At 32.7% G+C, this 12,386-nt stretch overlaps 1 protein-coding gene across 1 annotated transcript; it reads right to left on the reverse strand.

Moving 5' to 3' along the window:
- Positions 1-4,279: 4,279 nt before the first annotated feature.
- On the reverse strand, positions 4,280-10,844 carry LOC109538811 (the record flags this gene model as incomplete). Its single annotated transcript, XM_048665980.1, is given in 6 exon segments — positions 4,280-4,680; positions 4,805-5,047; positions 5,108-5,257; positions 6,334-6,529; positions 6,796-6,959; positions 10,743-10,844. Coding segments are annotated over 6 exon segments (969 nt in total), but the record flags the coding sequence as incomplete, so codon positions are not given.
- Between the last annotated feature and the right edge of the window lie 1,542 nt (positions 10,845-12,386).

A 12,386-nucleotide genomic window follows, 5' to 3' on the forward strand; every position in this document is an offset into this window, starting at 1 on the left:
AAACGGTTGAAACAAACATAAATTAAAATTGAACGGCCAATCTGAAAATAACAAAAAAAAGGGGGGGTTTCATTTAAAAAACCAGAGTTGGTAACTACCACACGTTTATGATGCACCCTGTATATTGGAAAGTAATTTTAGAATGTGGACCTTTTAAACGTGAAAAACTTTCGTTGGACGAATTTTCTTGTAAACTTCATATTTACTGAGATTTCGCACTTTGACGCACTAATGAGCAACCCTGTATATAACAAAAAGAGGGGAGCTTTTGCGATTTTTGACTGTTGAATGATTCGAGGAAAATGTTTAAGGTGAAAATTGAAAACATATGAACGTTAATAACAATTAGTTAATTAGAACGATTGGAAAGTAAATAGAAACAAACTTAACATAAATTGACGATTCAGATCAAATTAACTCCAATTAACCAGCAAACGCTAATCAACCCTTAAGAAACTTACACAAAATGAACGAAACACAGTTTCGCCACAAAAAAAATACTAATAAACCCAATCCAGTAAAATAATGCAATTTAATTTTAAGATAAATTGATATATTTTAAAACTAGACTAAACAGATTTAAACTCAGGGCTAGAATTTCTGCATATAATTTTTTTTAATCAGAACGATTAATCGGTAACTCTTGTATCGCGTCTCTTGGAAAAATTGACTTGTAGGTTTTAGCACAGTTAAACACGCGATTGAAATTTAAAAAACATTTTTTGAAAATAAATAAACGAAAAAAAAATGAAAAAATTAATTTTGAAAAAAGAATATTGTAAAGGTCAAAGTGTTGATACTCATTTAGTTATTTCTCCTTAAAGCTATCTAGCCAAAGCATTTCTGTTTCAATTTCAATCAACTTTATTTGCGTGTGCTTTTGTATGGAGATGAGGTAGATACCTAGATAATAAATTTTATGCGCGCTCGAATTTTATGGCAACTATTGCAATATTTTGACTGGTTTCTTGGGGAAGCGGAATGTATTCATTTTATTTCCCCAAGGATGAAATAGGACGCAATTTTTCATATATGTTTCTATGCTGCTCATATAAAATGGATTACTATTTAAATTTTAATGTTTCTGTTCACCATTAGTAACAGTACAAACACAAAGCTTGCATTTATCGAAAATCACAAGCATAGATATGGCCGTTAAATTTCGGTCCGTCAACATTAAGCACAACAATGTAACTACAATAATCAATAATTTAAAAACAGAACGAATGTCAAATAAGATTAAATATCTGAAAAACAGCGTTGTTTGAAGTATGTTTTTAAAATGATTAATTAGATTTTAGCGCAAACACTTTTCTGGTGGGTTCAAATGTTCCATATATTTTAAATAATTAGAATACATTTAATTGGCATCAGATCATAGCGTACACATTGTACTATTTATGAAAGAGCGATTTCAATTTTAAAATGTTACTTGAATGATAAACACATTTTCATGATTACTTTCAAATATTTTTCTTTATTATTATAATGAAATTTATGATAATGAAATATTAAGATCGAGTTTGCAAACAATAAGAGGACTAAATACACGTGCAATGTATTAAATGATTGAGCATTAACTGAAAAAAGCAACGGAGTGTCGAATTAATAATGATAAATAAGTATTGGATTTCACAACTTCAGCATCGACTCAGTGCAAGTAGTTTAGTGCAAAATTATTTACATCACAATTTACAAATTCTTTCATACATTTCAATCAGTATGTSCTACAAGCGAAAGCAGAAAAATGTTGTATTTCATCACAGGAATATTTCAGTTTCCAGGATTTTCTAATACCGAAATTGTTCCTCAAATATTTGCCAAACCTGCTGAAGTTCGATTTWCATAAAACARATACGTTTTTTCTGTACGCCAAAAGTTTCACAGACAAATAAAAGTTGGCAAATCATAAAATCTGCCACTATTTGAGATTACGTTTCTTTCCAGATGCGCAATTTCCACTTGGCGTTTGTGTTTTCGATTAAACATTTGGGCTGTAAAGTTGGGAATCCCCAGCATACTCCGCGAAGAATCCGGATTATGAAAAATTATTCAGATATTCGAGAATAATGTTTGTTCGCAAAGGACCAGCGGCTAGACCGCTACCGTTTTGCGGAACGCATTAAAATCCAGAAAAAGTTGGTAGCGAAGTTAGCAGATTTATTCGCTTGGCTTATACAACTTGTAAATATATTGTATCAGTTTTATTACTCTCTGCAAAATGCCGTACTTCGTTAGATCGCAGAGTTAGTTGGAAGTTTTGGCACAGCGGTTGATAATAACTCTAGACCTGATTGAAATATGACAACAACTAGCATAAAATTATTTATTTTGTATTGTCTGCAATCATTAAAGAAAAAAAATCATAGCTCGATAACTATGTCTGATACAAGTAGAATACATTTTTATATAAATTATACAGACGATAATTAAATGTGAATTTAAATCATAAAGCAGTAAATAATTGTTGGTGGATAATAAGATATATTTTTTTGTTTGACTCAATGTGCATAAGCTTCGAGTATATATTGATCCCAAACCTGGCTGAACTTAGAAGTATGAACATGACATTTGCTGAAAATATTTAGATAATGATTTCGAGGAAAAAACGTAGTTAAGAATTGTTACCTTTTGTGGTTAATAGGTTACATTTTTACTAAATATTTCGACAGTTACTAATATACGCTAACTACTAGATATCACGTTGTTCATTCCAATATATTACCTAACTTCCCAAGTAAGTTATTCAGCTTTGATCTGTTGCGAAGCTCCGAGTGCGGAAACTATTTTTTATGAGCAAAGCTTTGTGAAGGGCTTTAACACAACGATGCACAAGATCAAGAGCATAAATTCAGACATACAGGCTTCTGTCTTTGCTTAAGGAGTTCCAGGATGACAGCCCTAAAGGGGCTTATGCCGCCAGGAAGGAAACTAGTAGAATCAGGAATTTAAGGCTCTTTTACTTTCCTTGTCTTATTACATAAATTTTTTTAAATGTTCAAGTCTAAACAGACCTTTAGCTTAGAGCTTTTAAATCCTTATTTTGCAAGCGATGGCATAGTATTTGTTAAAAGGGAAATAATACCGAGAGCATTTCATATCTAATAACACCCTGACGCAAAATCTGTGAAAATGTTAGTGGAAACGATATAAAATCGCTGACTCGAGTCAAAATTGAATCACTTATTATCTGTAGACCAGACATTCAATATATAGAAACGCCATTGTTTCCTTAGTACAGAAATATTGCCGCAATATATTTTCACAGGAAATATCCAGGAATTCGAGGGATCGAACGTTATCTGCTCCGTAATAATAAAGAATTTTACAACGAATACGTGTGGTGGTTGCTAGCTGATTTCAACATTAAATTGCTTTCGTATTAGCAGTAGTTAGTACTTAAAGCATACCAGTTGAGATAATGTATACGTTATGTATATTAGCTTGCTTCATAAAACTAATCTGCATTAAAAAGAACCGGGACTAATACAATATTTCCAATTTTCGCCTTTGAACAAAATTATGATTTTAAAACGAGAATCCAATTCCCCTACCATAATGCTAAATCCAGCAGCGTTAATATCTACCTGGGAATAACAAAAGCAAAATTGTTTTAAAGCAAATCCCCTCGTCAAAACATAACTCATTGCTATTCAGATTTAATTTAGCTCTGCCTACAACGTATAACATATTCCTTTCTAGTTAGCATCCTGTGTACGAATTGAATACAGAATTTCGCTTTGATCTGGCAAGTCAAGATAACAAAGCCAGATTTCGGCGCCTTGTAACGATATAATACTATTAATGCTGACCAGATTAACTAATTATCAATCCTCGAAGAATTTATTATATATGTTCATTCTTACTTTGATATAAATTACTATATGTATATGACAATTGTTAATATTCAGGCGATACACAGTATAAATGGAATCAAAGTTTTAATTTTTCAAATGGAATATTTTCTATATTTCAATGTGTTTTGTAGTTCATGATATAATTCATTGATCTGCACCTAAGGGCTTTTCGGATAATTAATATTTTTAATTAATATAATAATATATTTAATTTTTGATAGCAAATATTTTCCATAGACAGGTATCTCTGTTATAGCATTTAACGTGGATTCAATTTAATTTCTACTGCTTCAATATTACATTTATGGCAATGTGTTTCCTATGGAAACTACACTACACTACTCTGGAAATTGACTGAAAGTGTTTAAGAGCGTAAAATAAGGAGAACAATTAAGTAGGAAGGAAGTCAAAAGGTCAACAGCTCGCAAAAAAATATAAATATATTCATAAACTCTAATGGTAACGACAATTTATATAATTCCATAAAATATTTAATATAGCTAATCAAATAATTGTAAACTTTTATTGCTTTATAATATACTTATATAAAAAATAAATACACAGTAGTAGCTTTTTAAGTTTAAGCTTATTTTTTAATCAGTATACATGAAATAAGCACCACATCAAAAAAAATACACATACTTACGATATGTTTTTTTAACTTGCTAAGTCGTAAAAATACTACATGGCGTTAAAGTCAAGGGAGCTTTTATTTACCCGATTTTCCCACAATATAAATTCCTTCCGGTAAATTATTTTCCTGCTCTAAAGTCTGTCGATATTGTTCATTTTGGTTATTAGCTGGAGCTAATGTGTTGATAACCTGGAAGTATGAAAATTTCTACCAACTGAACAGGATGTGCTATTTAAATTATAAAAAATTATGGATTTGCCCATTTGCGAAACCGATAATTATTGATCAAGTAAAATAAATATTTCCTACTTACATTTTTATGGCCAGGAGGTGCAGCACTTTGAGGAGAAGCAGTACTACCTAAACTAGGATTGTACAATCCATTGTCACCATTGTGAATAAGATGAGCCTGTACTGTTGGAGGAAGTGGTGTAGAAACGTACCTCACAAGCTGTTTTTCATATTGAGGCGTTGCTGAGGTAGTGGGAATGTAACTACCTTGAAGATGATCACGAGCATTCGTGGTATAAAGCTGCACATTTGGATGATGCTCATGCTAAGAAAAAGGTTGAGGTTGGCTAGCGTTGATGATGTTTCAAGATTAATGAACATTTACCTGCACTTCATTGCTGGGAATATTTTGAATATAATAAGCAGATTTTGGGGTGGATTGGGGTTCAATATTTGCATAACTAACAGGAACCTGAGTGGGCCTATACTGGTCCAGAATAACGAGATGGGGATCTTCCTGTGGCTGAACCACATTCTGCGATAGAAAATTTTTGCTTAAAGTTTATCAGCTATTGTTACAACTCAAATGAGTTAAAGCTGGGAAGCTGGGACAGAACTCCAAAAGCGGGTTAGGTTTTGCAATGTATATGCAAGCAAGTTGCGGCAAAGTGCATAGGAAAGGTGACAAGTAAAATGGTACACCTTTTCATGCAATCGAATTTAGCAGAAGATTTAGAAGCTGTACAATTGAAGGAAGAAAAGAGGAAAAGTGAGAAGAGTTAGAAATACGTGCAGACAAAGTAGAACAACAGCAGAAACTTGAAAAATTATACACCTAAATGCAAGTTTTTACAGAAAGTATTCACTAACACCAGGCAGCAAAGACCATTTTCCCAACCAAACCAGCAGTGCTACTACATTGCGAAATATTCAATATATTAGCAGATAAAAATGAAACATGTCAAAGCATTTCTACATCTTTTCCTTCTATTTAACCAATAATTTCAGCCGGATCCGTCCGTCTTTCAATTCAAGTTCGATTATGCTAGCGTACATTTCAGATAAGGATTGTCATATAACATCAAATAATCACTTTTCTGAGCTTTTGAACCAGATGTTCATACCTTCAAACTAGTTCAAGTTACGCCAACGTATCAGAAATTATTTATTTGAGTAAACTGGATGAAAATCCAAACAAATCAATCGCTCAAGCATCAATTAAAAAGCACTAAAACCGGACTCGTAAAACTTCTAAAAGACATCAGGTCCTCACTAAACAGGCAACCGTAAATAGACGCTTCACTTATCCGACAAATAAATTTATACGACACATAAAAACACTAATCGGAGATGAAAATACCGCTCACCGGCGAATTACACTCGTCAAGTGAAGCTGAAATTATAAGCAATAATGGCGTTCGGGCTCGGACCGAAAAACAGGCAATTTTACGCTAAATAAAACTTTATGTTCTCTTTTATAAGGACGATACCTTCAAAAATCAACAGCAGCTTCAAATGTAAAAGTGAAAAGAGTTATATAAATGAACAAGCTGTAGTGCTATGTTAAATCATTAAGGCGAAAACTAGGGTTCTTCAAATGTTAAAACTTACATGATCGCTTTCGTCAGTTATATAATCATAACTAGTGGCAGCTTTAACTCTTCCTCTGGCCCCGAATTGCCTTACTGGAACTGAGCTAACCTGGACCTTTTGGGGCACATAAACTGGCCGGGAAATTCGGGGTGTTTGCACGATCTGATGTCCTACAGCTTCCGGGTCATTTTCGTATTTTACATCAGCTTTATACCTGCACAGATAAGAATTTCCTATGCAACATAAGTCGATCGACAGAATATTATTAGATGTGAAAACTCCTAAGGATCAAAATTAGAGACATCAAACAAAACTGGTAAAATATCACAAAAGCTGGTGTAAACTGTCGTAATTAGAGAATATAAATCATTTAGTTGAAAGTCGGTAAATTTTATTACCGTTTAATGTTCGGCTTCAGTTTTAATTATTTTGTTCGCTAGTGAAACTTGAAAATATTACACTGGAATTACAAATTCTTACCCATCTTTGTCCGCTTTATACGACACAATTTGAAGCCGTCCATCAGGCAGTTTCACTCTGTACTCTCCGTTAGTTGCTTTTGAACTTCTAATTTGCTGATGCGAAAAGTCATCGCCAGTCGCCTTATCTAGAACTTTGTAGGCAAAAGCGTAGTTTTTCTTTTGCTGCAAAAAAACGGAAGTCCAACAGCTGAGCAAAAAATGTAACAAGTTTGCGAAAGTTAAATGCGAAAACATTAAATTGATGTATGGAGAATGTTAAATGCTGAGTTCTATAGTTCTACTCCACAATAAAAGCTGAGAAAGGTGAAGTTTACTTTTGCAGTTCAGCGAACTGTTTTAATTTCGCTTTCAGACTGCATTTTTGCTTTCGCTTTTTTATTTTTAGATTAGTTTTTATTATTAGTTTCATAGTCGCTTGCTTGAGACTTCTGATTTTACAACAGCCTTCGCATAATATTTTTATATACAGGGTGGCCCACGGTTGATGGCACGTTAGACGTATAAAGAAAACGCAACTTTAGATTGTTCTGAAAATTTGGCTGCTTCTGTAATCAAGCGTGATCGAACGATTTAAAATATGAAAATATTTTTATCAATTTTGCGATTTCAAGGGAAGAATTATAATACTGTTTTTTCATTCCAAATTACCTTAAACTACTCTTAAAGTTTTTCTCGAATTGTTTCCTTTACTTATCTCTAACGGTTTTCTACTACTTTCCTAATTTTTGGTTTAAAACTTAGATCTAATAAAATTTTTATAATTTATATGCAGAAAGTTCAATAAAAATTTTTCAAATGGAAAGAAGTTATTCACAAATTCATCCGAACTTTTGAAGAAATTTCCATTCTCTATGGACAATATGTATAATCAAATAATAATACAGGAACATGAAGAACGTTCAATGAAATGTTGTCCGATCAACAGCCAATCAATCCGAAAAAATTTATAAATTTTCAAAATAATTATGAGTCAAAACTGAAATCTGAAAACGTTTACCAGCGGTAACATTGTTTAACACAATGTACCTATCTAAAAGAGAGATAGACTCATACTAATCTCATTAAATAATGAATTTACTATTCGGCAAAAGCCGAACAATAAAAAAATCACTTAAGCTAAATAAGTTATTCAAGACAATTTTAGCTTCGCCACGATTTAGCAATTTGGATATCAAATGTAACGAGCCAGGCGGAGCACTTTTGGCATGAAAGTTTTATAAACAGCCTTTTATCTTCCCTCCGCCTGGCAAATGATGTTCCTCGTTAGGTCAATGATAGAACTGGGGTCATCCATTGCAGCTCGGATGTCGATAAATTTTATATTGGGGCAATTAACTTTCTTTGTTCGCATGTCAAAGAACCAAAAAGTAAAATAAAATGAAAGGAAATCAATTAAGACCGACAAACATGTTAGCTGTTTGAGCTGCTACGAAAACACGCAAAATGTGTAATTAATTTAATAAAGAAAATTAAACAAGATTTAAAAGTGACCACCATCGCTGTTTTCAAAGGTCTTGTTTGATAAGTTTGCTTTCAAAACTCTCACTCTCAGAAGCTTAGATTAGTCTCTGAAAAGCTCACTTTTTTTCACAAAATTCTTCAGTTTCACAGGGGATATGCCGGGGCGTTGGTTTCATTCATTTTCCTGTGAGGAAACGCCGCACCAAATATTAATAAGTAAACAAGAATGCAAACAAACGTCTAGTCGAGGACGAAAGAGCAGGAGCTATTTGCATACTGAATGAACGACAGCGACCCTTTAAAACTTTGAAAGGGGTTATTGAACTGATATGAATCCGAATATTTCTTGCTTCGATCTTCGAACAAACCTATCCGGACTTTGATTTAGATCAATCCCACTCTACGTAAATAAACTTGGTTCCAGCTGAGCTAATTAACGTTTTGTGAATTTGCTTTCTCTCGGCCTTCCATTCATAATAAATCAAAGAGAAAGCTTAAACAAAGCTCTACCAACTAACTGAGTTAAAACCAAACTGTCTGGATTGCAACGAAATTGCATAGGAAATGCATCCTACAAATTTGCAATATTTTGTCGAAGTTTTTATACGTCCTGTTGCCAATGCTTCCATTGCACTGGTGCTCATTATAATATCGGAGCCAAGTGGAGGGAGGCATAGAGGCTCTATTTTATGGCATTAAGGACTAAGAGCCGCATGATATTTCCACTATCTGAATATCCCATTAGTTGGTGAGAACATAAACACGCATTTTAGTGTACGGTGGCCAATGATTGGGGGTCTGATAATAAATAAACAATGATTAATATATTATTTGCAATAACTAATTAAATAAATCAGGCAACAGTTATGAAGAGTTGGCATTTTACATAGTCTGGAAATATGGCAAAAGCCCTGAAAACTAATTAGGAACGTAATATATGGGTGCATGCAATACATTCATGTTAGGTTAGTAATTTAAATTTGAAGCAAATGCGGATATCAGTTAATTAAAACTTGTTTGAATTACGTAATTAGTTAGGCAAAATAACAATTTTCTGTTAAAGTTTTACTGCAAATTAACATGTTACAGACAATTACGTATTATTAAACTATTAATGGGTATGTACAATATGTTCAAATTGAAACCATTCCATCTTAGAAGTAAAAATTTCAAAAATTAGTGGTTTTACTTATATCTCAGTTGACAATATAAACTAAATAAAACACGTAAACACTCGCAAAGCCTTGCCAGTATTCTATTTGATTATTTAATTACGACCAGTAATAGAAAAATTCATGAGTAATTGTGCAAGTGCAACTGTAATTATTTTAAAATGATTTTATTATTCTGCTCAACAACATCCTCGGATTTTACAGTGAACGCTGTTGCATTAATCTTTTTCAGCCCTTTTAATTTCAACTTTGCTCCAAAACGGCTAAATGCATACAAGAAAATATTATTCGCAAAAGTAAAACCTTGCACAGATTAAAAAAGTTGCCCGTGAATTATGGCTGGGAAGCAGCAGATTTTTGTTTTGCTTATATGCGTTAAATATTACGTTGTTTGCTGTTCGAGGCTTAATCTTGGGGATCGTTCTGTAGACAACTTAAAACAGTTTTGTATTAGCTTTATATAATTATAAGCCTAGGGTTATTAAATTTGCCAGTTAATATAAGTAAGCTACTGGTCTGTATTAGTATTTGATACATTGGGATTCACTTTAATTCCGTCGGGTTGAGTTGTTAGTAAGGAAACGAATGTGAAATATTTCCTCCTTTTTTTATTTCACTCGGAAACATGCAGCAATAATAGAATAGCACTTATATAATTGAACTTCAGATATGAAATTTGAACACATTTTTTTATTAAACAGTTTTGTATCAATTAGAAACAAAATGTAAATACCGCCTTTTGTTTAAAATCCTATACACGTTTTGAACAGCAATTATTGAGTGCTTGTGATATTAGCTCAACGTGAAAACTATCCAAAATAAACAATAATAAATCTTTATTGCCATGCGAAGCTGGAATCTATGTTAATTAGCTTAAGATACGAAAAGCCTATTATGCTTCATTATAATGCCCGGGCAAACCTAAACGCAGTCACTTCATGCAGTAAATTATTGGCCGTCTATTCAAAATAGGAAATCAAAACAGTGCCTGCAAAACGCAAAATGCAAAAGAGGGATTTCATCCATTGTTTGCCGAATACAGATAGTTTTCCCTACAAATTGAAGTCATTTTCCAATTCTAAAGGTATAGAGTTCGGAACCTATTTTACTTTTATAAAATAATGCCGGATAAAGAACGTCGTTTCTGCGAGACTGAATTTTCTTACGAGGATTTTACAACTCTCGTTTTGCAGAAAGTTCATAAAAGCGGTGTAAAATTCGACAATAAAATGGTTAATATTTTAGAAAACAGAGACGATATTTGGCGATATAAGTCTAGATTTAGATATTATTTTGAAAACGGAAAACTTACCAAGTTAGTGCCATAGTTGTCGAGCTGCTGAGTAGGGTAGCTTATCAATTTAGCCTCTTGTTGATACAGATCATTATAAATGGCCGGATCAACTTGGCTCACCTGAAATCAATTAATCCATGTTAAGTCATGTGAGAGTTAAGAGAAACGTCCTTAAAAGTTTTATGTGCTGAACATTTTTTTTTAAAAAGAAATGACATTTTGATATGGCTCATAAAATATAACACATAAAGCTCATCATGTAAGCAAGCTCAAGCAAGAAATAATATTTTTAGCAACCTCATCAATATTCTGCATCAAAAATGAAAATCTATCTTAAAAAATACAATACGTTCGCCATATAACCCGCATGCATGCAAGCTGGATATAAAATATTCCTCTATTATATTTCCAACGTCATTGCAAGGTAAAGAAAATTGATAGTTTTAGAGAACGGAGAGCTAAAATGGAAAAGCTGAAACAGAATGTATTCTTTACGCCGCAAGCAGCTCATTTTTCGGTTGCATAAACCAGAATTACTAGTTTATTTTACTTCACTATGCAGGTTATGCATATTGAAGTCGGGCTATTTCTCTTCGGCAACTAAATTTAAATTGAATATTTTACAGCTGATCATCGAAGAGCTCGCGCAATATTCCCAACGTCGAGAATGCTACTTTATACAAGATATATATAATGTAAAAATGTAACAAAGTGATAAAGTCAATTTTGATGTTGGTTGAAAAGGCAAACATACAACATACAACAATCCAAATATTCAATTAAATAAGTTGAATTGAGTTTTTCTTCTTTGGCTATTAGTATATTTGAAAAACTAATCATACAAACCGCACATTTATATTAAATAAAAACAGGTTTAAAAAGCTTATTGATCTTTAGATTCATAATATTCCAATGTACGATGGACACAAACTTTGCGCGAATAATTAAAGATATTCGCAGTTGCTACATTCATGAAAGTAATCATATTCATGATTTTTTTCTTATTACCTACATTGAAAAATTCTAAACTTAACAAAACAACAATTAATTTGTTCCAATTTTATCTAGTAAGAACGTTACGCCAGCTCTTTCGCTCGTAGAATTCAATAGTTTTTCCTGTGAAAATTTCCAATTACTGCAGCTTTTCCAATTTGCAAAACTGGCTTTTATAAAAATAATGAAAATTTAGCACCACTTCGGAAAAGACCTAAACGGAAATGTGCATAGCGGAGCGTTCGTACTGCAGTCGGCTGGCAGTCCGAAATAACGCCAAACAGGAAAACCATTTCGGGAAACGTGCTTTGGCCAAGTGGATTCTTAGTTTGTTATAATGCTGTCATCTTTAATATACGACTATGTATTTTGTCTATTAATCTTAGTTTTGCGACACCATGTACTTGACAGTAATAAATTGAACCATGAGTAGCTACTGTATCAAATCTAGCACCAACAAATTATAATCAAACAGAAGCTTCTAACTCGTGGTATTCGCAAAAGTTAAATAATTAAAAGTAATAATTAAAAGTAAGTAAATAATTAATAAGTAAGTAAGTAAATAATTAAAAGTAGCTAGGCTAAGGCACATATATACTAAACAAGGGCAGAAAGACCGATTGGGTCGATAGCCTTTTTCTGTAGGAAATAAAGATTATTTATATATAT

Source organism: Dendroctonus ponderosae, unplaced genomic scaffold (genome assembly GCF_020466585.1).
Source record: "Dendroctonus ponderosae isolate FM_Combo_2020 unplaced genomic scaffold, Dpon_F_20191213v2 Dpon_F_20191213_4, whole genome shotgun sequence".
Lineage (NCBI taxonomy): Eukaryota > Metazoa > Arthropoda > Insecta > Coleoptera > Curculionidae > Dendroctonus > Dendroctonus ponderosae.